At 43.8% G+C, this 27,297-nt stretch overlaps 1 protein-coding gene across 1 annotated transcript in view; it reads left to right on the forward strand.

Moving 5' to 3' along the window:
- Positions 1-27,297, forward strand: part of LOC149447902 (alpha-2-macroglobulin-like protein 1) — a 104,110-nt gene that overhangs the window by 64,782 nt on the left and 12,031 nt on the right. The window contains exons 14-18 of the mRNA XM_089651891.1: positions 2,010-2,091; positions 7,845-8,001; positions 10,995-11,069; positions 19,863-20,025; positions 24,827-25,029. Of these exons, the coding sequence (XP_089508017.1) occupies positions 2,010-2,091; positions 7,845-8,001; positions 10,995-11,069; positions 19,863-20,025; positions 24,827-25,029 (680 nt within the window). The remainder of the gene's footprint in view (positions 1-2,009; positions 2,092-7,844; positions 8,002-10,994; positions 11,070-19,862; positions 20,026-24,826; positions 25,030-27,297) is intronic.

Consider the following 27,297-nt stretch of genomic DNA (forward strand, 5'->3'; position numbering starts at 1 on the left):
TATCTTGCTGATCTACAGTACAGCCAATGCTAAAAAAAAATGGCAGTTTTCTTGGACTTTGTATGAATTTCCTAAATTACATTTTCAATGGAAAAAATGCATAAGGTGTACAACGTTCTCCACCGCAAGAACCATTTTTGGGTCCCCCATTCAATGCCTTTCCTAGGCACAAACACTGCATAGTGTTAATAGCTGAAGCTGAAGGATAGCCTTTGGCATTCTTTGAACCCTTTCACAGTCCATACTATGAAACTGGGGTCAGAAAGAGAATGTCCTATGTTTTCCTGACATCAAGAAGACATCTGAAAGGCCTTCTGCATAGCTAGTGCTAATAAGGCAGGGCATAATGGATGTTCTCTGTGCTTGACACCAATTGAATATTACAGACCAGTAAAAGTGTTTGAGAATTATACAGCATACCCCTAGTACTCACCTGTCCTAGATATAATCAATGCTTAAGTCTATCTGACAACAAGGGAGGTTGTAACACTTTCCCCAATCACATTTATGTATATTCAAATAGTGTCTTGCTTCCAAGTCAATCTTTGAACCCTCACCTTTTTCCGCAGCGACTCCCTCCTTCAAATGTAATGTTATGAGCCTATTAACCCCCAGCTTGCAACAGAAGGCTCTAAATATACACATTAGGTTTTAAAACTGGAGGGAAAAATCATCTACACAGTCAGATGAGCCATTGTTTTTCTAGGCCTAGATAGGGATGAAAGGTATGATCATAGGAGGACAAGGTTAAGTGTCAGGGAACCTGTCCTGGTGTGGTGCCCCCTGAAGGTGATGTGGGCTCACCTAAGCTGCAGACTCCCTCCTTCAAATGTGATGTTATGAGCCTATTAACCCCCAGCTTGCAACAGAAGGCTCTAAATATACTCATTAGGTTTTAAAACTGGAGGGAAAAATCATCTACACAGTCAGATGAGCCATTGTTTTTCTAGGCCTAGATAGGGATGAAAGGTATGATCATAGGAGGACAACGTTAAGTGTCAGGGAACCTGTCCTGGTGTGGTGCCCCCTGAAGGTGATGTGGGCTCACCTAAGGTGCAGAGTCTGAGTGGCAGTTGGTCTTTATCAGAGCTCCTCATGGTGGAGATGGGCCAAGAACCCTAGTGGTCTTGGTTTATTTTACTGCAAACTGGCACCAAGTCATGGCCCTAAAGATCGTCCCACCAAGAGGGGACTGGAATGGAAAGGCTATGGTGTAGATTGTTCACAGGTCTGCAGACAAGAGAGTGGTCAAGCAGAATTTTAAGCAACAATAGGCAGGCAGGCAGGCAGGCAAAAGAGTAGTCAGAACCAGGCTGGAGTCTTGGGTAGCAAGTAAGAGAGTAGTCATGTCAATTCAACAACAAACAGGAAAATGGCAGGTAAGTATTATACTGCTCCAGCTCTTACATAGCTGGTGATAGGACCTAGCACCAGTTGCTTCAAAGGCTGATGCTGATGCCCTTCTGATTAGTGTTGTTTCTGACAACTCTGGAAGTCTAAGAGGTAGTGAAGGTCCTAGGAATCCTGGAAGGTCTAGTAGGGATCCTGTGAGCACTGGAGGTCCTAAGAATCCTGGAAGGCCTAGCAGGGATCCTGCAAGTAGTGGAGGTCCTAGGAATCCTAGAAGGTCTTGCAGGGATCCTGTGAGCACTGGAGGTCCTAAGAATCCTGGAAGGCCTAGCAGGGATCCTGCAAGTAGTGGAGGTCCTAGGAATCCTAGAAGGTCTTGCAGGGATCCTGTGAGCATTGGAGGTCCTAGGAATCCTGGAAATCCTGAAAGGCCTAGCAGGGATCCTGCAAGTTGTGGAGGTCCTAGGAATCCTGGAAAGACTAGCAGGGATCCTGCAAGTACTGGAGGTCCTAGGAATTCTGGAAATCCTGTGAGTACTAGAACATATCCAGGCGGTTTGCTCTACATGGCATCACAGTATGATGTGTAAATTGTTTCCTTTGGCAGTTCTACATTACAGTGTTTTTTATTTAACATGATGTGTCTTCTTTATCACCAGGATATCAGAGACAGCTCAACTATAAACACAATGACGGATCATACAGCGCCTTTGGAGAACAAGATCGTGAAGGCAGCACATGGTGAGGTTAATACTTATTCTAGATCCACTCTCTATATCGATATTATTATTTAGGATTTACATAGCAACAATTTGCACAGTGCTTTACAAAATGAAGAGAGACCGTACACAAACAATACAACTCAATACAAGAGGGATCAGTTGGCTCTGCTTGTTAGAGCTTACAATCTAAAACGTAATAACTTTTAGGGATGAGATTATGGACAAAGTAAAAGTACAGTTTATTATTCATAGAACTAAAGAGATGCCTTTTCAGGGATCGCCGAAAGGTGGACAGAGTAGTAGAGAGTTGGATAGATTGCAGTAAGGAGTTCCAGAGAATGGGAGAAGCTCTGGGGAGGTCCTGGAGGTAAGCATGGGAGGATTCTAATCTTCTTTCTCTCACACCAGCATCCTCTTCTTCCGGGTGTCGCTGAGCTGGAGACGTCATGACGTCTCCAGCTCAGCGACACCCGGAAGAAGAGGATGCTGGTGTGAGAGAAAGAAGATTAGAATCCACCGACTGAGCCGTGACCGAGGGATGTGGAGATACCTAAAGAAAGTGGATATATGCTTAAAGGAAGTTTGAGAAATTTGGAGGTGCAGCCATCCACCACTTTGTAAAGCGGATTATTACCTCTATAGGGTAATTGTTCATTTGTTGCACTAGGTTGGAGTGGTCACTTTACACCAATTGTTTGGATTCACATTTGTTTTATGGTATAATAGTAGAGGTTGCAGTGTGTTGAGTTCACTGTCACAATTAATGAGATATACTCTACACGCATTTTGAGTTATCTTCTTGGTGCACATTTAGAGTATATATAGAGATAAAACAATTTTTTTTTTTTTCACGGTTTGAACACCTTTTATGGAGTGTGCATGACACATAGCGCACAATCATATGTAATTAACCATTTCAGTACCGGGCAATTTTACACCTTCCTGCCCAGGCCATTTTTCAGGTTTCAGCGCTCTCACACTTTGAATGACAATTGCGCGGTCATACAACACTGTACCCAAACTAAAATTTTATCATTTTCTTCACACAACTAGAGCTTTCTTTTGGTGGTATTTAATCACCGCTGGGGTTTTTATTTTTTGCTAAATTAACAAAAAAAGACCAAAAATTTTGAAAAAAAAACACTTTTCTTTGTTTCTGTTATAAAAGTTTACAAATAAATAATTGTTCTTCATAAATTTAGGCCGAGATGTATTCTGCTACATGTCTTTGGTGAAAATAACCCAAATTAGGATGTATTATTTAGTTTGTAGGAAAGTTATAGAGTTCACAAACTATGGTATAGATCTGAATATTGATCAATCCTGAAGTACTGACAGCCAATCTAATTTCTTGAGGTCCAAGAATGTCAGGACAGTACAGATATCCCCCAAATGACCCCTTTTTGCAGAGTAGACAGTCCGACGTACTTCATAAGAGGCATGGCGAGTTTTTTGAAGTTGTATTTTTTTTGTCATAATTTTTTGGAAAATGAAAAAATTAAAAAAATTATTTTCACAATTTTTTTTTTTACATACTGTCACCAGTGCAGAACAGCGTCATCATATAACTGGCATGGCGGTGAACAGGGACACTGACTGGTGACAGTATGAAAAAAAAATATATATATATATATTTTTTTATTATTTTTAATTTTTTATTACATTTTTTTAAATTTTTTTTAAGATTTTATTTTCATATTTTACTATGACCAAAGTAGTACAATGTTACCATAGTAACATTGTACTACTTTGGGGAAGTGATCAGTATTTTTTTTTTTTTTCACAATTTGCTTATAGCAAAGAATTACTTTACTATAAGCAAGCATTTACCTGAATGACATCGATTCATTCAGCTTTTTTTTTTTTTTTTTGTGCTTAGCTGTGATTTGGTCACAGCTAATCACATGACATGTGCATGTGATTAGTTGTGACCATTCACAGCTAGGCACTAGTATACAATGGATGGCATGAATGAAGCCATCCATTGTATACAACTGTCATGTGACCTGCTGTGATTGGTCACAGCAGGTCACATGGTACCAGCAACGGGAGCCGGTACTCGGATCTGTCATCGGCCGTGTTCGAGGTACACGGCCGGTGACAGATCGCGCTGCTGCACCGCTCTGCATTAGCGCAAACTGCGCATGTGTGGGAGGACGCCAAATGGCGTGCACCCGGAATGCAGCAACACTTTTGAAGCCGCCAAACGGCCATTGGCCGGGCGGCTAATGGTTAAGATAATACACTATTTGCGGTTTATATTTTTTGAGGTTTTCTACATTGGATCATCGTATTTGAAATTCCATATATAATATCACAAGAAGAAGTTATGAAAGAGGAGAAAAAGTGATCTGACTTGGTTGAAAGACATTTTTGGACACTATAGCTTTATTTATTTTAATTTTTTTATATATATATATATTTTCATCCAATTTGAGTGTTATTACACGTCTGTGTTTGTATATTTGATTTTATTTACATAGATTTATCTGAGAGAGGGTATTATAGGGATAAATGAAAGGAGCAATTTGTTTGTTATATCACTTTCAAGGGTGAAAGTATTTTATCTTTTCTTTCTTTTGTTGTAGTTATTTAAACTTTGGGAGTGTTCACAATATTTATATAAGCATGGGAGGAGGTGACAAGGGGAGGGTAGAGAGAAGGAGGTCCCGGGGGGAATGCAGAGGATGGTTTGTGGAATATTTTGATACAAGGTTAGTGATGTAACTTGGAGCAGAGTTGTGGATGGCTTTGTATGTTGTTAGTATCTTGAATTCTATTTGTTGGGTGAGTGGAAGCCAATGTAGGAATTGACATGGAGGAGTAGTGAACACTTAACAGTTGGTAAAGTGAATAAGCCTGGCACCAGCATTCCTAATAGAATGAAGAGAGGATAGCTTGTGTAGGCATACGCCTATGAAAGGGAGTTGCAGTAGTTGAGGTGAGAGACAACAAGAAAGTGAATGAGTAGCTTGGTAGTTTCATTGGTTGAGAAGCAGCACATTTTAGAGATGTTACGAAGGTTAACTATACAAGATTCGGACAGTGATTGGACGAAGATTGTTCTTTGCATACCTGTTGTTGCTGAAAACTGACATAAAGCAACCAGGTACATACAATCCAATGACAGCGCCAATAAAATGTCCAAGAATACAAGATTTTTAATGGTAACATTGTTTAAACCACGGCACATTCTCCCTGAGCCTGCGTGAGTTTCCTCCCACACTCCAAAGACATGCTGGTAGGTTAATTGGCCCTAGCATGTATATGTATGACTGTGAGCTAGGGACCTAAGATTGTACGCTCCTTGAAGGCAGGGACTGATGTGAATGTAGAGATGATTCAGCCCCGTGGTTTGAAATGGCCTGACCTGTATTCAGCTTGTACTGTACATACTATGTATTTATTACAGGTACTTATATAGCATCGTCAATTTACGCAGGGCTTTACAGATGTTGTAGATTTACATCAGTCCCTAACCCTCAAGGGGTGTACAATCTAAGGTCCCTAACCCTCAAGGGGTGTACAATCTAAGGTCCCTATCCCTCAAGGGGTGTACAATCTAAGGTCCCTAACCCTCAAGGGGTGTACAATCTAAGGTCCCTAACCCTCAAGGGGCGTACAATCTAAGGTCCCTAACCCTCAAGGGGTGTACAATCTAAGGTCCCTAACCCTCAAGGGGTGTACAATCTAAGGTCCCTCACCCTCAAGGGGTGTACAATCTAAGGTCCCTCACCCTCAAGGGGTGTACAATCTAAGGTCCCTAACCCTCAAGGGGTGTACAATCTAAGGTCCCTCACCCTCAAGGGGTGTACAATATAAGGTCCCTCACCCTCAAGGGGTGTACAATCTAAGGTCCCTAACCCTCAAGGGGTGTACAATCTAAGGTCCCTAACCCTCAAGGGGCGTACAATCTAAGGTCCCTAACCCTCAAGGGGCGTACAATCTAAGGTCCCTAACTCACATTCATACATACACATACTAGGGACAATTTATACAGGAGCCAATTCACCTACCAGCATGTCTTTGGAGTGTGGAAGGAAACCCATTGCTCCCAACTGTCCCTCATTTGGAACAAAGTCCCTCTGTCCCTCTTTCCTCCTCATTCCTCCTCATTTGTCCCTCATTTTGGTCTGATCTATAGGTCTTATCTTTCAAAAAGTGTTTCCCACTGCTAAAACTTTCATCCAATTTCTAAACTGCTGCTTTTTTTTTTCAAAAGACAGTATAAAGGAATAAGTGAATGGATGGATGCTGCTCAACTGACCACAGGAGTCCAATGTTAAGGAATTTTAAGGAATGGCCACCGTTCTGGACACACCCACTGATGCGTTTCGCCCCACCCACTGGGGGCTTGGTCCCAGAGCCGCGTCAAAGGGTGAGGCCAGAACGGCAGCTGAGGCCATTTCATAACATTGGACTCCTGGGGTCAGCTGAGCATCGTACATCCCTTCACTTGTATTACCTGGCACTGGAATCACTCAGACTCATGCTCCCCTCTTCTCACTTGCCGGTGGGGTGCTCTGTTTCCTTCCATCCACAGCTTGGAGCGGTGCCATAAGGTATACTTTCCACTAGGTATAAAGGAATAGTAGTGGTTAAAAAAAGTATTCGTGGCTTTAACTAATCATTTTTTTTGTATATTTCTCCTTAACCACTTGCTAACCGCGCTATAGCTGAATGACGGCTACAGCGCGGTTGTCCAGTTCTGGGAGGGCGTCATATGATATCCTCCCAGAACGCACCCTCCTGCGCGCCCCCCCATGGATCACTGTATCCTAAAGACACAGGTGATCACATGATGAGGTAAAAAGCCAATCACTGTGGCCTATTACCATGTGATCAGCTGTGTCCAATGACATAGCACATCACGGAGTAAATACAGTTGCCGGTTATCGGCTGCACTTTCCTCATGCTGTCACAGTGTGAGGAAAGTACTGCCGCTAATCGGCAAATATGACAGGGCAGATCACACTGATTATCAGTGCCTGAAGTGCCTCCCATCAGTGCCCAGCAATGCCACCCACCAGTGCCCAGCAGTGCCCTCCATTAGTGCTGTACATTCAGTTGAGCCCATCAGTGCCGCTAATCAGTGACCATCATCGCTGCATGTCAGTGCAGCATCATCAGTGCCTCCTCATCATTGTCTATCAGTGCCGCCTATCAGTGCCCATCACTGCTGCCTATTAGTGCCCATCAGTGCAGCCTCATCAACGCACATCAGTGAAGGAGAAAAATGACCTGTTTGCAAAATTTTATAATGGAAACAAAGAAAACTTTTTTTTTCCCCAAATTTTTTGCTTTTTTTTTGTTTATAGTGCAAAATATAAAACCCCCAGTGGCGATTAAATACCACCAAAAGAAAGCTCTATTTGTGTGAAAAAAATGATAAACATTTCATATTGGTGCAGTGTTGCATGACTGCACAATTGCCATTCAAAGTCCGACAGCGCTGAAAGCTGAAAATTGGCCTGGGCACAAAGGGGTTAAAAGTGCCCGGTAGGCAAGTGGTTAAAGGGGCATGTCAGGAACGTGTCCTATGCCTATACATACTTTTGCTAATAGGTGCCCCTCGTTCCAATCCCAAAACACTGGGAGGTATGGAAACCCACGCAGGCACAGGGAGAACATGCAAACTCCAGGCAGGTGTTGCCTTGGTTGGGATTCGAACCAACAACCCTAGTACTGCCAGGTGGAAGTGCTAACCACTTAGTCACTGTGCTGCCTACATAATAAGCTCCTATTTGACCTTCAAAACTTTTGTTTCTTCAGGCTTACCGCTTTCGTGATTAAATGCTTCTATCAGGCCAAAAAGTACATATTCATCGATGACCAGATTCTCGGTCAGGCTGCTTCATGGCTGAATAGTCATCAGAGGCCGGATGGATGTTTTAACAACAGGGGTATGCTGTTCCACACTACCATGAAGGTAAATCAGGAAAACTCATTGGGGTTGATCTACTAAACCTGGAGATTGCAAAATCTGGTGCAGAAACCAATCAGCTTCCAGTTTTTGTTTTCTTTTTGTCAAAGCTTAATTGAACAAGCTGAAGTTAGAAGCTGATTGGCTCCCATGTACAGCTGCGCCAGATTCTGAGTGCTGCAGTTTTCGTAAATCAACATTGACTGTGGTTGGCAGAGTTTAGACTTTTTTTCTGACTAATTAGTAAATGAATGGGATTTTATTTTATTTTCTGTACTGTATTCTGTGAATTACCCTGCCCATGTGTGCTATGTTTTTCAAATGATTGATCTGATTGAGTGCCATGTTTATGTGCTTGTTGGATGTGATATAGATATATGCTGGAGCAGCCTTTCTCAACCAGGGTGCCCAGATACCCTGGGATGCCTTGAGGTTCCTTCAAGGGTGCCTTGGCAAATTGTCCAAAAATTGCCCAAAATGTGTGTACAAGCCATCGGGTGGAACAAGCCGGCCTTTTAGTTACACAAAGGCACAGGTTTTCATTGTGCACCATTAAGACTTCTAGCCGCCAGCATCCTGACAACCAATGACATCATCAGTTGATATGGAGGATGTCAGCTGCCTGCACAGCATCCTAGTTTGACCCTCCCCCGCCCCTCTCCATCATTGCTGGGGTCACATTAGCTTAGTGATGGAGAAAAACTGAGGGAGTCCGGTGCAGTGGTCCAGGGGTTTGAAAACCACATTGTTCTTCTTCTTTATTCCCTACGAACACTGGGATGGATCAGAGTGGTTCTGATTGGTCAGCACATGAACTGATCTGATCCATCCCAGCTCCTCCATCCCTCCTCTTACCTCCCTACACTACCTTTTAAGTAGCTGCCAGAGGGAGAATGAAGGAAAGTTCTATGGAGTATCACATGAGTGCTGGGGCTGCTAACATCATATCCAACATGTCGGTGCCCAGCAACAGTCTCAGAGCTATTGGATGTCTACACAAGGGAGGCTTTTACAGGTACTGTATGTAAAATGCATACAAAAACACAGTGGTTGGATGAATGTCAAAGACATTCATGAATGCTGCACACATTTAGGCTGTGTATTTCTCTAACATAGTTTTCCTTATGAAATGTACCTGGCTTTGGGTATTACTCTGGGCAATGCAGATGGCTCTGTGTACAAGATCTGCCACCAGCCCAGGCTGTATATAGCAGGCTTGGAACCACATCCATCTCTGCAAATGGAATTAGATAAAGCCTTATGCATTCCGTGTAGCACCAGATTCTGCTCTACTCTATTGGTGGCACCAGATTCTGCTCTACTCTATTGGTGGCACCAGATTCTGCTCTACTCTATTGGTGGCACCAGATTCTGCTCTACTCTATTGGTGGCACCAGATTCTGCTCTACTCTATTGGTGGCACCAGATAAGGCTCGGAATCAGGGCCAGATTTAGCCTACCTGATACGGGGGGTGCACGGGGGCATAACATTATATGACAATATCACATTTTACTTTTTACTTAACATGCTTCTACCACGTCACAACCCAGAATTAATGTCTGATAGGTGGCGCAGAAGCGGTGCAGGAGTGAACAGGGAATGCCGGTTTGTATTAGGCTGTCATTAGGTCAGGATGATTAAACAGAACCTGTGCACCCCTTATATCAAGTGTCTTTATCAGAGTCCCCCGCCTGTATCAGGTGTCCTCACCAGAGTCCCTTTTTACAACATGAGAACTTAATAGAGTCCCCTTTTCCATCAGCCTTCCAGCAGAGTGCCCTCTTATATCAAGGTCCCCAGCAGAGTGCCCTCTTATATCAAGGTCCCCAGCAGAGTGCCCTCTTATATCAAGGTCCCCATCAGAGTTCCCTCTTACATTAGGGCCCCAACAGAGTGCCCCCTTAGATCAGGGGTCTTCATCAGAGTACCCTCTTAGATCAGGAGTTTCCATCAGAGTTCCCTCTTACACCAGGGTAACCAACGGAGTGCCCCCTTACATCAGGGTTCCCATCAGAGTGGCTCCTTACATCAGGTGTCCCCATTATAATGCAACCATAACTGTCCCTATCAGAGTGCCCCCTTATATCAACTGTTGCCATCTGAGTGCCCTCATCAGAGGCCTCCATTACATCAACTGTCCCCATCTGAGTGCCACTATCAGAATGCTCTCTTACATCAACTGTCTCCATCAGAGTGCCCTCATCAGAGGCCTCCATTACATCAACTGTCTCCATCTGAGTGCCCTCATCAGAGGCCTCCATTACATCAACTGTCTCCATCTGAGTGCCCTCATCAGAGGCCTCCATTACATCAACTGTCTCCATCTGAGTGCCCTCATCAGAGGCCTCCATTACATCAACTGTCCCCATCTGAGTGCCACTATCAGAGTGCTCTCTTACATCAACTGTCTCCATTAGAGTGCCCTCTTACATCAGTTGTGCTTCTGAGTTCTCTCTTACATCAATTGCCCCCTCAGAGTGCTCCCTTACATGACTTGCTCCCATCAGAGTGCCCTTTACATCAAATGCCCCCATCAGTTTGGCTCATGGATTAAAAGATGTATTCTCAGAGACTTGAGGAGGGGGGTGTGTGAAACTAGAATCATGTAGGGGGGACAGGGGGCGGCATAGCCCTCCACAGCAAACCCTTAGATCTGGGCCTGCTCTGAGTAACTAACATAGTTACATAGTTAATCCGATTTAAAAAAAACACAAGTCCATGAAGTTCAACCAATAGAAAAAATATTAAATATAAAACCTCCATATAAAGAATCCTATAACCACTGTTGATCCAATGGAAGACAACTAACCCACCATGGCGCCTGGTCCAATCTGCTCCAGTGGGGGAAAAATACAATAATTCCTGATTCCCCAGAAGGCAATTGGATTTTCTCTGGATCCACAATCCCTATTGTTATCTATAAATGTTAACATCAGATATATTTTGTACATTTAGCATTGCATCTGTATATTTAACTCCAGCAATGCTGTGTTCTCAGGGTGGAGTAAATGATGACCTGTCACTCTGTGCTTTCATCACGTCTGCTCTACTAGAACGTGGAGAACCCAGAAATGTAAGTATCTAGGAACATACGCTAGAAAAGATGTGAAAGATAATGTCTTTGATTTAATCTTTTCAAAAACTGACCAAGAGGAACCTTTCCTCGCTTAAGCGCTGTCCATTTTCATTTGACAGAGTTGGTATCAGTTGCTTGATGAGATCTACGGCACACTTGGTACATGACTTCATTCTAGTTTTTGGGGCAAATGCATAAAGTGAACCTGTGCTGTACTCATACAGTACAAAGCAACATTCTCAATTACCTGCCACCCTGCACTGCTTCATATACACTATATACCCAAAAGGTTGTGGACACGTTACCTTCACACCTACAGTTGTGTTCAAAATAATAGCAGTCAGACATCACTAACCGGATCAATCACTGTTTTTGGTAGAAATGATATTTCTACATGGCAAATAATTTCCTAGCAGGTGTAGTAGAGTAATAGAAATCCAACAGACCCAACAGTCATGACATGCATGCTGCTGATTCTGTGTCATTGAATCACTCATTGAAAGGGGCGTGTTCAAAATAATAGCAGTGTGGAGTTCTATTAGTGAGGTCATTCATTCTTTGAAAAACAGGTGGCAATTATTGCCCTTATTTAAGGAAGGAAGGCAGCAAATGTTGTACATGCTGGTTACAGTGCATTTCTCTGAAATTCTGCGGAAAATGGGTCCTTCCAGACATTGTTCAGAAGAACAGCGTACCTTGATTAAAAAGTTGATTGGAGAGGGGAAAACATATAAAGAAGTGCAGAAAATGATCGGCTGCTCAGCTAAAATGATCGCAAATGCTTTAAAATGGCAACCAAAACCTGAAAGACGTGGAAGAAAGCGAAAAACTACCATTGGAATGGATAGAAGAATAGCCAAAATGCCACAGACTCAGCCAACAATCAGCTCCAGGAAGATGAAAGAAGGTGTGATGTTCCCTGTGAGGACTGTTACAATTAGAAGACGCCTATGTGAAGCCAAGCTATCTGCAAGAAGCCCCCGCAAAGTCCCACTGGTGGAAAAAAGACATGCTGAAGAGGTTACAATTTGCCAAAGAGCACATTGACTGTCCTGAAGAGAAATGGCGCAACATTTTGTGGACTGATGAAAGTAAGATTGTTCTTTTTGGGTCTAGTGGCCGGAGACAGTTTGTCAGACGACCCCCAAACACTGAATTCAAGCCACAGTACACTGTGAAGACAGTGAAGCATGGTGGTGCAAGTGCATCATGATATGGGGATGTTTCTCATACTACGGTGTTGGGCCTATTTATCGCATACCAGGGATCATGGATCAGTTTGAATACATCAGAATACTTGAAGAGGTCATGCTGCCTTATGCTGAAGAGGAAATGCCCTTGAAATGGGTGTTCCAACAAGACAACGACCCCAAACACACCAGTAAACGTGCAACATCTTGGTTCCAGACCAACAAGATGGACGTTATGGAGTGGCCAGCCCAATCCCCGAATCTTAATCCAATAGAAAACTTGTGGGGTGACATCAAAAATGCCGTTTCTGAGGCAAAACCAAGAAATAGAGAAGAACTGTGGAATGTGGTCCAATCATCCTGGGCTGGAATACCTGATCACAGGGGCCAGAAGTTGGGTGACTCCATGCAACACAGATGTACAGCAGTTCTCAGAAACAGTGCGACTACAACCAAATATTCATGAAGTCATTCAAAGGAAAGCAAAATCTTCAAACATTTCTCAGTTTATATAGTGAATGTTTGAGTTTGTAAAGAAGAATACAAACACTGCGTTTTTTTTGAATAGTCTAATATTCACTTTTCTTCAATTTTTTTAGAGGAACAACACAAATTTGATATATTTTTCTTCATGTTTTGATTTGGAATAGAATGTGTCGTGTTCCCAATGCATTTGTGTGGATGGAAATAAAAGCTATTAGAAGGATTTTGAGCTTTATTCACTTTTTTCAACACATTGCTATTATTTTGAACACAACTGTACATGAGCTTGCTGGACATCCCATTCCAAAACCATGGCTTTTAATATGGAGTCCCCTTCCCTACTTTGTGGGTATAGCAGCCTCCACTCTTCTGAGCAGGCTTTGTGAGAGCACTTGGCTCACATTTGGACTTCCAGCTCATCCCAACAGTGTTCAGTAGGGTTGAGGTCAGGGCTCTGTGCAGGCTATTCAAGTCCCTCCCAGGGGCGGACTGACAACTCACAGGGCCCACGGGCAATAGGGGATCATGGGTCCCCTGTGTCCTTGCCCAAACTCAAAAAAGCCTATAAAAAAGGTACCAGGGGCATCTCATGGGGCCCCCTACTGACCCCGAGCCCTCGGGCAGTGCCCGAGTTTTCAAATGGTCAGTCTGCCCCTGGTCCCTCCATGCCATGCTGGTCAGACCATGTCTAACTGACTTTGTGTACAGGGGCACAGTCATACTGGAGCAGAAAATGACCTTCCCTAAATTATTGCCACAAGGCTGGAAGTACACAATTGTCTACAATGTCTTTGCATGCTGTAGTATTAACCATACCCTTCACTGGAGATACCTGAATGAAATCCTTCAAAAGTGGGAACCGCATTATTTTGGCCCTATAGTGTACTAGTCTTCCATTTTTGCCTGCCATAGTTAGAAGAACATACCCCATGTAAGCTCTGAGATGATCTTCACGGAGCTTATAAAGAACTGCCTCTTCCCCATCCCATTCAGATTCCCCCCAGATTGTGTTTTTTTGCTTTTTTTTTTTACCTTTTTCAGATGTTTTCAGACTGATTATGTGACATGAAGGATCACCTATGCCTCTTCTTTAGTAATAGGCAGTCAAAAAGCATTGCAGATGTGATGGCATCAGCACCATTCTCAGCATCATTAAACTATGATGGCAGGTCACCGTGATAAGGGCTCCCAGGTAATGGGTCCATGACACTCTGCACTTAAAACAAGTGGGTTGAATGAAGCTGGGTGCTACTCAACTCAGAGGAGGACCAGCCCTGGATCACAAAGGGATTACTCTGATCAGCATTACTGATCTGCATCCTTGTTTTCGGGACAATGAGGCCAGTGGGGAGTACAGACAGATTTTGGGCATCTTCCATAGCTTAGGTTTATTAAAGTTGAGCCCTGGGAATTAGACCAAATCTACCCTTGCATTTCCTGCTCCTCGCATTGCAGGGGTTAAAATGCTTGTTCTAGGGGTGCAGCAATAAGGTGCAATACTTGCCTTAAGGTTTATGTGAACCAGGGGCGGACTGACCATTTGGAAACTCAGGCACTGCCCGAGGGCCCGAGGTCAGTAAGGGGCCCCATGAGATGCCCCTGGTACCATTTCATAGGCTTTTTTGGGTGTGGTTTGAGTGTGGGCGAGGACACAGGGGCCCCGTGATCCCCTATTGCCAAGTGACCCCATGAGTTGTCAGTCCGCCCCTGATGTGAACCCCAACCTTGTAAATCAATCCATTCAGTTTAAAATAGAAATGCAAGACAAAACATTTGTGTATCTTATTTATCCACAGTATATATACTGTATTTATGTATATATATTTTTTTATTTCATGTACTTATATAGTGCCATCAATTTACGCAGTGCTTTACATATACAGTTGCAAGAAAAAGTATGTGAACCCCTTGGGATTACGTGGAGTTTTGCATGAATTGGGCATAAAATGTGCTCTGAACATCATCTAAGTCACAACAATAGAAGAACACAGTCTGCTGAACATAATACTACACAAACATTAGATGTTGCCATGGTTTAATTGCACATAACATGTAAACATTCACAGTGCGGGGAGGAAAAAGTATGTGAACCTTTGGACTTAATAACTGATTGACCCTCCTTTGGCAGCAATAACCTCAACCAAACGTTTCCTGTAGTTGCAGATCAGACCTGCACAACGATCTGGAGTCATTTTGGACCACTCCTCTTCACAAAACTGTTTCAGTGTAGCAATATTCTTGGGATGTCTGGTGTGAATCGCTCTCTTAAGGTCATGCCACAGCATTTCAATCGGGTTGAGGTCAGGACTCTGACCGGGCCACTCCAGAAGGCGTATTCTGTGCTGTTGCAGCCATTGTTTTGTTGAATTACTTGTATGCTTTGGGTCATTGTCCTGTTGCATCACCTATTCTCTGCGGAGCTGCAGTTGGCGGACAGATGGTCGTATGTTTTCCTGCAAAATGTCTTGATAAACACTGGAATTCATTTTCCCAGCAATGACAACACTCAGTCCAGGCCCTGAGGCAGCAAAGCAGCCCCAAACCATGATGCTCCCTCCGCCATGTTTTACAGTGGGGATGAGGTTTTGATGTTGGTGTGCTGGGCCTTTTTTTCTCCACACATAGTGTTGTGTGTTCTTCCCAAACAACTCATTCTTGGCTTCATCTGTCCACAGTATATTTTGCCAGTAGTGCTGTGGAACATCCAGGTGCTCTTTTGCAAACTTCAAACGTGCTGCAATCTTCTTTTTGGACAGCAATGGCTTCCTCCGTGGTGTCCTCCCATGTACTCCATTCTTGTTTAATGTTTTCCTTATTGTAGATGTGTCAACACAAATGTTAGCATGTGCCAGAGATTTCTGTAGGTCTTTAGCGGACACTCTGGAATTCTTCTTTACATCATGCAGCATTCTGCGCTGTGCTCTTGCAGTCATTTTTACAGGACGACCGCGCCTAGGGAGAGTAGCAACAGTGCTAAACTTTCTCCATTTGTAGACAGTCTGTCTTACCGTGGACACATGAACATCAAGGCTTTTGGAGATACTTTTGTAACCCTTTCCAGCTTCATGCAAGTCAACAATTCTTGATCGTAGGTCTTCTGAGAGCTCTTTTCTGCGAGGCATGGTTCACATCAGACAATGCTTCTTGAAACCAGTAAACCCAAAACAGGTGTGTGTTTTTTAACGGCAGGACAGCTGTCAGCAACACATCCAATATCATCACACTGATTGGAGTCAAGGTTGGCTCACTCCTGGCTCCAATTAGCTCTGGGAGAAGTCATTAAGCTAGGGCCTCACATACTTTTTCCTCCCTGCACTGTGAATGTTTACATTTTATGTGCAATTAAACCATGGCAACATCTAATGTTTGTGTAGTATTATGTTCAGCAGACTGTGTTCTTCTATTGTTGTGACTTAGATGACGTTCAGAGAACATTTTATGCCCAATTCATGCAAAACTCCACGTAATCCCAAGGGGTTCACATACTTTTTCTTGCAACTGTATATTGTACATTCACATCAGTCCCTAACCCTCAAGGAGCGTCCAATCTAAGGTCCCTAACTCACATTCATACATACACATACTAGGGCCAGTTAACCTACCATTTGTAAACTCACAAACTAACGAAGATAAAAGCTCTGGGATTGGGCCGCTGGGAGTGGGTGGGAGGGCCTTTTCACCCTCCTTTTGACATCTCATTGGTATATAGGCTTGGGGCCAGTAGGTATATTTTAGCTCTGAGGAAGGGGGTTTATCTCCCGAAACGTGTTAGCTTATCCTTATTAAGGACACAGCATTTGTGTGACAGTTTTTGTGGACCACATACACTGCTTTTATCTTCGCTGGTTTGTGAGTATACATCCATTTGTCTATTCAATAAACACGTGGCATACCACGGTAATGCACGATGAGAGTGCGCCCTTGTCTGCTCTTTTTCACCAGTGTTCAGATTTCCCGATCTTTGAAGGGCAGCACCGCTTCGGCTGGCATCCTGAGTTTCTTTTAGTCTGCATAAGGATTGGAGCGCTGGTTTCGTTTGTTTGCCAGTTAACCTACCAGCATGCCTTTGGAGTGTGGGAGGAAACTGGAGTACCTAGAGGAAGCCCACAAAGGGAGAACATGTAAACTCCAGACAGGTGGTGCCATGGTTTGGATTCAAACCGATAACCCTAGTACTGCCAGGGGGAAGTTCTAACCATTTAGCCACTGTGCTGCCCCACACACTTACCAACCACTTTATTAGGTACACCTTGCTAGTACCGGGTTGGACCCCCTTTTGCCTTCAGAACTGCCTTAATTTTTCATGGCATAAATTCAACAAGGTGTTGGAAACATTCCTCAGAGATTTTGGTCCATATTGACATGAGATACTGCTGCCTTTCTATCACCTGGAACCAGTCTGCCCATTCTCCTCTGACCTCTGACATCAACAAGGCATTTTCATCCACACAACTGCGAGTCACTGGACATTTTCTCTTTTTCGTACCATTCTCTGTAAACTCTACAGATGGTTGTGCCTCAAAATCCCAGTAGATCAGCAGTTTTTTAAATACTCAGACCAGCCCACCTGCCACCAACAACCATGCCATGTTCAAAGTCACCCTTTCTTCCCCATTCTGATGCTCAGTTTGAACTTCAGCAAGTTGTCTTCACCACATCTAGATGCCTAAATGCATTGAATTGCTGCCATGTGATTGGTTGATTAGCAATTTTTGTTACCAAGCAATTGAACAGGTGGACCTAATAAAGTGGCCGGTGAGTGTACATATACAGTTCTGTGCAAAGGTTTTAGGCAGGGGTGAAGAAATTGTAAATACTTTTTTATGTGATCATAGGACCTCTGTTCGTAGCTGTATAAGGGGCGTGGAGGGATAGGGTGGTGACTGCAAGGGGGCGTATCAGCAGGAGGTAGAGAAACAGCAGCACACTGATCTTCCTAGTGAAGAGCTGTGCAGAATGCGTGTCAGCAGAAGTCTGACGATTGGAGTATAGGCAGGCTGTGGTATTTCACACAAAGGAAGCAGTGCAAAGAGAAAAGGATACACTTTGTCAGGGCTTCGGGTATGACCAGAGGTGTGTGGACTGACACAGGGAAATGCAGGCTTCAGATATAGTATAAACAATATAATTTATTTAAGACTAAACAATACATAAACGCAGTGCAAGACTAAACATAAACACAGTGCAAACAAACCAAACCAAAACCCCCAACAGATAACAAAAGAACAATACTAAGCGTAGTCGGGCAGGCCGGGTCGGTAGCAAACGGGCAGGCAAGGTACAAAGGAGCAGGCAGAGCGTAGTCAAACGGGCCGGGTCAGGAACAATCAGGCAGACAAGGTACAAAGGAGCAGACTGGAGAGTGGTCAGGAATAGCAGAGGTCAGGACAGGCGGAGTTCAATCAGAGTCAGGGATCAAGCAGGATTAGACAGGAAGCAGACAGGATGCAGGTACAGGGGCTCTTGGGAAAACATACAGCAAGGCCCTGATCACAGGCCTGGCCATTCCTTATATGCACCTTCTGCAATCAGCCTCAGGTGTTTTGGCTGACTGCAGGAGTGAGCCTCTGGTTGCTGAGAGCACCCGCTGGCCAGTCCTGGTACTGCAACCCACAAGGCAGGTGAGTCCCACCACTAATGGCGAGTCCATTCCTGACACACTTTAAGTACTTGGTACAGATACATATCAGGTATATAAAATGTTGGGTTAGTACCCGTGGCTCGGGCAGCTTTTCTCCATCCATGCAACCAGTCCGCAGCTACCGCTTCACTAGCATGCCCTCAGTGGTGGTTACATGCTTGCCTTGTCTCTGATAATAGTCCTGCACTGTATGTGATGACTGCAAGGGACAGTGCACAGCTTGGAGCTTCGGGTACAAGAGAATAGCGCCGGAGCCTGGTGCATTGAGGAATGGGATACCTAATACACCTTATCCCTGCACCCCTAGGATAAACGATTCACCTTGCAGTGCAGGGGGGCCCCACTGCAAGGGTAGATTTTGTCTAATTCCTCGAGTTCAGCTTCAAGGTCAACAATAGCAGCTTCGTGTTCAGGAAAAGTTCACTTTCAATTACAGCATTCTCAGGATCCAGCTAGATGCTCATTTCCTTTTACACAGAATGAAGCCTGGTCATGTGGCGTACAATAAATAGGTGCAGACCTTTTTTTTAGGTATACGAAAAAAAGATGTTTAAAGTAGAACTTTGTTTTTTTTCTTTGCATTTGATTCATCTTTTTAGAATTTGGAAAAGGTGGTGCAGGGTTAGAATCCTTGTTGGGGTTTCGTTACTGCATGTCCCCATCACTTCCTGTCTGATGACCACAAAAGAAGTGCGAGAAGTTCTCCTTGCACAGCAATAGAAACCAGAGAGAGATTCTAACCCAGCCTCTCTATACCAGCGTTCCTCTTGAGTTTTCTAGAGATTCCTAGAGTAGTGAGCGATGGTTAATTGATCACCAATGCAAGATGATATTTTCCACTAACCACCAATGTAAGGGGTCACTTCTAACAACAACAGAAAGAGGGCGCCTGACCTACCGCATTACCAAAATAACAATTTATTACAAAATATATAAAAGTATTCTGCTCACAAACGCATTACATGGATTAGCATATAAAAAGATGCAGACGAGACCGCCTCCAGGTCCAGGGTACTCAGCCAGTGGTGTGGGAAGCTCTCATAGTGTCCTATGACTTATGCGTTTCGAAGGTCGAGCCCTCTTCTTCGGAGCCAAACGGGTCACTTCTACAATGGCCTATAATTTAAGAGAATGCCGCATTTTTTTTTTTATTTCAAGATTACTACCGAAAATATTTTGTTGTATAGAGCAGTGGGGTGGTAAAAAATGATCTCCCCCAAGTGTCAAATACACTAGGGAGGCCATATTCTTTAATCTTTTATTTAAAACCTTTTACAACTTGCTGATCATGCTATTGGACAATGAGCTGGAGGATTCATCATTTTTTGCAGGGGTTCTTCAAGACTTAAAACTTATTTGAACGGTTATTCAGAGGTAACCCTTCCCAGCTTTATACTGTATAAAATTGATTTGGAGTTCCTTGAAGAAAATGCTTTAACAGATAACTAGATATTGATTCCTATGTTTGATAAGCAGTACGCCGTGTTGGGCCCCGCTCTCTCCTGCCTCAAAAACAACGTCAACCGCACTTCCAACACGTACACGCTGGCTCTAATGGCCTACACGTTCACCCTGGCCAATGACACGGAAACACGACAGACACTTCTGAACAGGCTGCTCCTGCTTGGTCAGTCTACAGGTAATGTGCTACGTGGGGTAAGATAACATCTCGTATATGTTTTGTCATTTGTCACTCCAGGATTGTATGGCACTCGGGGCAGTTCCAAGCTTCAATATGTACAAATGTTAAGAGTATTCAGAAGCCTCTTTATAGCTCAGCAAACATGAAACTGTCTCTCCTTTCTCTTGTCTGGTGGTCAGCAGACCCCATGCCACCTCAATTGAGTAGGAAGGTCTCATTCTTTAACTGTACTTAGGACAATGGCCTGGGGTTGGTCATTCCTTATACACAAATCCTATATAATGCCTTGAAAAAGTATTCATACCCCTTGAAATTTTCCACATTTTGTCATGTTACAACCAAAAACATAAATGTATTTTATTGGGATTTTATGCGATACACCAGCGGTCTCCAAACTTTCTAAACAAAAAGCCAGTTCACTGTCCTTCAAACTTCAGAAGGGCCGGACTGTGACCAGCGGGAGCAGAACATGGTATTAGGGGGGAATAGTTTCCCATTATTGGTATTGGTGGGAGGAATAGTACCCCATCATTGGTATTAGTGGGAGGAATAGTGCCCCATCATTGGTGTCAGTAGGAGGAATAGTGGCCCATCATTGGTATCAGTGGGAGGAATAGTGTCCCATCATTGGTGTCAGTGGGAGGAATAGTACCCCATCATTGGTGTCAGTGGGAGGAATAGTACCCCATCATTGGTGTCAGTGGGAGGAATAGTGGCCCATCATTGGTATCAGTGGGAGGAATAGTGTCCCATCATTGGTGTCAGTGGGAGGAATAGTACCCCATCATTGGTATCAGTGGGAGGAATAGTACCCCATCATTGGTATCAGTGGGAGGAATAGTGTCCCATCATTGGTGTCAGTGGGAGGAATAGTACCCCATCATTGGTGTCAGTGGGAGGAATAGTACCCCATCATTGGTGTCAGTGGGAGGAATAGTGGCACATCATTGGTATCAGTGGGAGGAATAGTGGCCCATCATTGGTGTCAGTGGGAGGAATAGTGCCCCATCATTGGTATCAGTGGGAGGAATAGTACCCCATCATTGGTATCAGTGGGAGGAATAGTACCCCATCATTGGTATCAGTGGGAGGAATAGTGGCCCATCATTGGTATCAGTGGGAGGAACAGTGGCCCATCATTGGTGTCAGTGGGAGGAACAGTGGCCCATCATTGGTATCAGTGGGAGGAATAGTGGCCCATCATTGGTGTCAGTGGGAGGAATAGTGCCCCATTATTGGTGTTAGTGGGAGGAATAGTGCCCTCTTGTCGGTGTCAGGAACTATGCCCCACTGTTACTGACATGAGGGGAATAAGGGCCCAAGGGCCAGATAAAAGTAGGCAAAGGGCCACATCCAGCCTCAGGGCTGTAGACCACTGTGATCGACCAACACAAAGTGGCACATAATTGTGAAATGGAAGGAAAATGATAAATGGTTTTCAACATTTTTTACAAATAAATATCTGAAAAGTGTGGTGTGCATTTGTATTCAGCCCTCTTTACTCGGATACCCCTAACTAAAAATCTAGTGGAACCAACTGCCTTCAGAAGACACTTAATTAATGGAGTCCACCTGTGTAAATACAGCTGTTCTGTGAAGCCCTCAGAGGTTTCTTAGAGAACATTAGTGAACAAACTCCATCATGAAGGTCAAGGAACACACCAGGCAGGTCAGGGATAAAGTTGTGGAGACATTTAAAGCAGGGTTAGGTTATTAAAAAAATATCCCAAGCTTTGAACATCTCACGGAGCACCGTTCAATCCATCATCTGAAAATGGGAAGAGTATGGCACAACTGCAAACCTATCAAGACATAGCCGTCCACCTAAACTGACAGGCCGGGCAAGGAAAGCATTAATCAGAGAAGAAGCCAAGAGGCCCATGGGAACTCTGGAGGAGCTGCAGAGATCCACAGCTCAGGTGAGAGAATCTGTCCACAGGATAACCATTAGTCGTGCACTCCACAAATCTGGCCTTTATGGAGGAGTGGCAGGAAGAAAGCCATTGTTGGAAGAAAGCCATAAGAAGTCCCGTTTGCAGTTTGTGTAAAGCCATGTGGGGGACACAGCAAACGTGTGTGAAATAAATGTATGATTCAGGTAGCTGAGATGTGATGTGGTCTGTAGAAATATGTAATTGTAGATCTCGTCTCATGTTATTACAGATATTTTTATTATTATTATACAGGATTTATATAGTGCCCACAGTTTGCGCAGCGCTTTACAATATAATCAGATAAGTGTTCTTTCAGATGTTAATTAGTGAACATATGTCTCTGACTGAATACAGGACAGAGCAGCTTCTAGGATGGAGGTGACATCTGGATGCCAATAAAATGTTGTCAGCTATGTAGCCAGAGTTTGCCACCTTCTTGAAATCTAAAAGAAGAGCTCTAGTCATTTCGGGTGCAAAATGAAGCAACAGACCAGGAGTGGCTCCGATCTGTCTGCCAGATTTAAATTATATCCACAGAGGAATATATTTCATCTCTCATAAAAGCTAAAATATTAGTTCCAGAGAGATGAAAATACTTCCTTCTGATTGGACACACTGTAGGCTCCATCTATATGTAAAACTGTATTTGTAACCTATGTAGAATCCCAGAGAAACGCAGTTATCTGGCGCCTGATTGCGACAGCTGAATAATGGTTGGTACTGTTGTGATCGGAGTGATGCGCTGGTGTTGGAAATTCTATCCCTGACTTGGTGATTCAAACTGTTCCTGGTCCAATCGACTTTGGGCACTTCAGAACCCAGAACGTCCTGTGGGCTGGTACAGAAACACCCCTCAGGGTTGATTGGCCAAGGGCTAAAGTCCAGCCCAGATCCATATTTCAATAAACTGAGGACCCTGAGATATGGACGGTGTGATTCGTACAGAGCCATTTTTATTTGACTGGCGAATCGCAGACTCTGACTTGCTCCAGTCGCAGGATAACTCTTGGTAAAATTTTTATTTCTGTTTTTATTCCATTTTATTTTATAGTGAATAGCCAATTGTGTGTCTTTTTGTATTTTCTGTAACTGTTTTTTCTTTGTACGTATTTTATGCACTGCGCACTTTAGGGATATAAAATCATAAAATTAATAACTGACTTCTGGGTACTTAAGCTCGGGCTCATATATCCGATAAGATTAGAATGTATTGTATTTTAGCGCCTTTATATGCTCGGTCAAGTTCATTGCCAATCTGTATGCAATTGCACTGCGTGTTGGCAGATTGCATGCGGATTGTAAAGTAGCAGATCTGCCAGATGGAGATCTGTGTGTGTGTGTGGTGGCCTAGCAGACCAGTCTGTGGACAAACTGTTGGGTGGTGGCAAGCTACCGTTTGTTGTGTGTCTGGTGTGGGGGTGTGTGGACAGTGGAAGGGTGATTAACACCGGGGTTCTAGCTTGTAGGATAGCTGGAGGAATCCTAGAAGGGTGTGTGAATTGCTAGACTGCTCCCCAACCCTTAAAGTGCACCAGATTGTATATAAGATTCATATCTGCCTGTGTGTAGTCAGCCAGCTGGATTGGAGTGGAGTCTCCCTCTAGTGCTGACCAGAGGCAGTGCGGGCTGTGAAAGTGTATCATGGCCAGTCTTATATGTTCAAAGTAAGTCCCCCTCATTCCCTCTTTATCTCAAGTCACGGCCGGACGTGCACGCCTCGGTTAGCTAGTCACTGTGGGCGTGTGCGTGAGGTTCAGATCTGTGACAATGTGGAAGAAGGTGCTCTGGTCATACGAGACCAAAATTGAACTTTTTGTCCTAAAAGCAAAATGCTATGTGTGGGGGAAAAACTAACATTGCACATCACCCTGAACACACCATCCTCACTGTGAAACATGGTGGTGGCAGCATCATGTTGTGGGGATGCGTTTCTTCAGCAGGGACAGGGAAGCTGGTTAGAGTTGATGGGAAGATGGATGGAGCCAAATACTGGGAAATCTTAGAAGAAAATCTGTTAAGAGTCTGCAAAAGATTTGAGCCTCGGGCGGAGGTTCACCTTCCAGCAGGATAACGACCCGAAACATCCAGCCAGAGTTACAATGGAATGGTTTAGATCAAAGCATCTACATGTGTTAGAATGGCCCAGTCACAGTCCAGACCTAAATCCAATGGAAAACCTGTGGCAAGACTTGAAAATTGCTGTTCCCAGACACTCTCTGATAGAGCTTGAGCACTTCTGCAAAGAAGAATGGGCAGAAATGTCCCACTCTAGATGGGCAAAGCTGGTAGAGACGTCCCCAAAAATACTTGCAGCTGGAATTGCAGAGAAAGATGGTTCTACGAAGTATTGACTCCGGGGGGCTGAATACAAATGCACGCCGCACTTTTCACATATTTGTAAAAAATTTTGAAAACCATTTATCGTTGTCCTTCCACTTCACAATTATGTGCCACTTTGTGTTGGTCTATCACATAAAAACCCAATAAAATACATTGACTTTTTTAATTGTAACATGACAAAATGTGGAAAATTTTAAGGGGTATGAATAGTTTTTTAAGGCCCTGTATACTACAGTTGTAGCTTGGAACATTCAGTCTCACATCTGCCATTATGCATGTGTCTAAACCTGGTCGGCCATGCCACGAAAAGCGGGCAGGGACTCCATGGCGAAAAAGTATTTTTGTTATATTTTCTTTATCTGTCATTACTTTTAGCAATTGTTATACTTAGAAGTATTTGTGTGATCTCTATTTGCACATATCGAATGCAACCCCAAAAACGTAAACTATCACGTGACTGTGACACAACACCCTTGCCGCTGTTTTTTTTTGCCTGTCACTTACTCAAGCCTTCTGTTCTCCAGGAATTGACTTGTATTGGCCATACAATTTAAACTCTCCAGGGAATTCTGACCTATTATCAGCCAGTGTAGAAATGACAGCTTATGTCTTGCTGGCATTGGTCTGTGGTCCTACGATAAGTATGGACGAGCTAACGACTTCTTCCCGCATTGTCAGCTGGCTGTCCAGACAGCAAAATCCTTATGGAGGATTTGCATCCACACAGGTGAGGAGACTGTTGATCTGTAGAAATTATCTCAATTTAATTTAATTGCTTATCTTTACCCTTTTCATAATTCTCCACTTTGCTCTTTTTGTCCTGTACACTGTCTTTCTGTAATTTGACCATTGTTCGTGTACACATAGGACCCCAAGAGGGACAAAAATGTTGGGAATGCAACAGCATGTACTATAACAGCAATGGGCAAACTACGGCCCGGCGGACCTTTTAATCCGGCCCGCGGAGCGTGATACTGTCAGGATGGCTGTCAGGATGTGTGTAGGCGGGGCAGCGTGACGAACGTGAGGGGAGCTAGGCTCCTCTCACAGTCCGCCCTGAAGACCGGAACGGCGCGGGAACACGGCGAGAGGAACGCGCGGAGCAAAGGTAAGTGAATTGACACAGGGGGGACTTGGGGACTTAATATGGGGGATGAATTAATATGGGGAATGAATTACTATAGGGGGGATGAATTACTATATGGGGGATGAATTACTATGGGGGATGAATTACTATGGGGGATGAATTACTATATGGGGATGAATTACTATATGGGGGATGAATTACTATATGGGGGATGAATTACTATGGGGGATGAATTACTATATGGGGGATGAATTACTATGGGGGATGAATTACTATGGGGGATGAATTACTATATGGGGGATGAATTACTATATATGGGGGATGAATTACTATGGGGGATTAATTACTATGGGGGATGAATTACTATGGGGGATGAATTACTATATGGGGGATGAATTACTATATGGGGGATGAATTACTATATGGGGGATGAATTACTATGGGGGATGAATTACTATGGGGGATGAATTACTATAGGGGGGATGAATTACTATGGGGGATGAATTACTATATGGGGGATGAATTACTATATGGGGGATGAATTACTATATGGGGGATGAATTACTATGGGGGATGAATTACTATGGGGGATGAATTACTATACTTACTATGGGGGAATATTACTATACTTACTATGGTTGACACATACCCATCATTCATCTACTCTTGGTCCGGCCCCCGGGTCCAATATATGAACCCATTGCGGCCCTCAAGTCAAAAAGTTTGCCCACCCCTGTACTATAATGTACTATATATAGTATTGTATGTTAATATCACTTGGCCAGTAGATGGCACTGTACACTAAGGTTTCTAGTTGTGCATATGTGTAAAACTTGTTGGTTCTCTCTCTTCCTCTTCCTCTCTTCAAAGCAAGATGTCTGCTATCACAGTCTGCTGAAATGTGCTCTGTATGTTTGCAACTTAAGCCACACAAGTAAAGTCATAGTTCTACCTCATCACTACCAGTGTCTTCTCTAACACATGACCAACAAAAAAGAGCTACTAAAGATTGTAGTACATTGGCCTTACTTTCACTGTTATGCATGGATTAGCTCAAAACTTGCATTGATATTCAAAGTCAAATATGCAGCACCACTGTATTCAACCCAGCAGACTGAGGTCCAGGATGCTCTGCACTTACAGTATGTTCTCAGTCTTCTGGGTTGAAGGTAATAGAAGACTTTTACTTTCAGATGTCTTCTCTGGCTCGTTCTCTGATATGCAAATACTAATAGTTCCTAGCAATTTCGATAGCTAATGTGCCCCCTAAACCTCACTTTATTGGCTTATCACTATGATGGGGGACTTTTTTTTAACTGGCCAATAGTAAGGTGTAGGAGGCGATAGGGAGCTTTCCACATTTAGGAAAATATTATTATTTGCTTGTATGCCTAGGGTTTGAGGCTTGTGGGCTACTGGAGGTGACATCTGTATGGGTATATGTTTTACTTTTGGGAACAGTTTTGGAAGATAATTGTACTAGTTGTAATAGATTTGAGAAGTTACTGTATTTTCCGGCGTATAAGACGACTTTTTGACCCTTGAAAATCTTCTCAAAAGTCAAGGCTGTCTTATAAGCCGGTATACGTCAGGGCGGCACTTTTTAGGGGGGCGGTGCCGCCGCCGTCCCCCCCTTCCGACGGAAGGGACACTAAGTACAGGGGTGGGCAGAGAGCTGCTGTCTCTTACCTGGCTCCCACGACGATCCAGTCCAGGAAGCGCTGCTTCTTCAGTCACTCCGGCCACTCCCTCACTCCTGCCGAACGGCTCTGCCTCCTTACTGGTAATTGACCGCCAGAACTGTAGCTCAGGAAAGACACACAGGCGGCCAATCACGGGCGAGGAGGCGGAGCCGAGCGGACCCGCGAAAATCGAGTGAGGGAGAAGCCGGTAAGTGTGCAGTGCAGA

Source organism: Staurois parvus, unplaced genomic scaffold (assembly GCF_062004578.1).
Source record: "Staurois parvus isolate SC_StPar_1 unplaced genomic scaffold, SC_StPar_1.0 ptg000667l, whole genome shotgun sequence".
NCBI lineage: Eukaryota > Metazoa > Chordata > Amphibia > Anura > Ranidae > Staurois > Staurois parvus.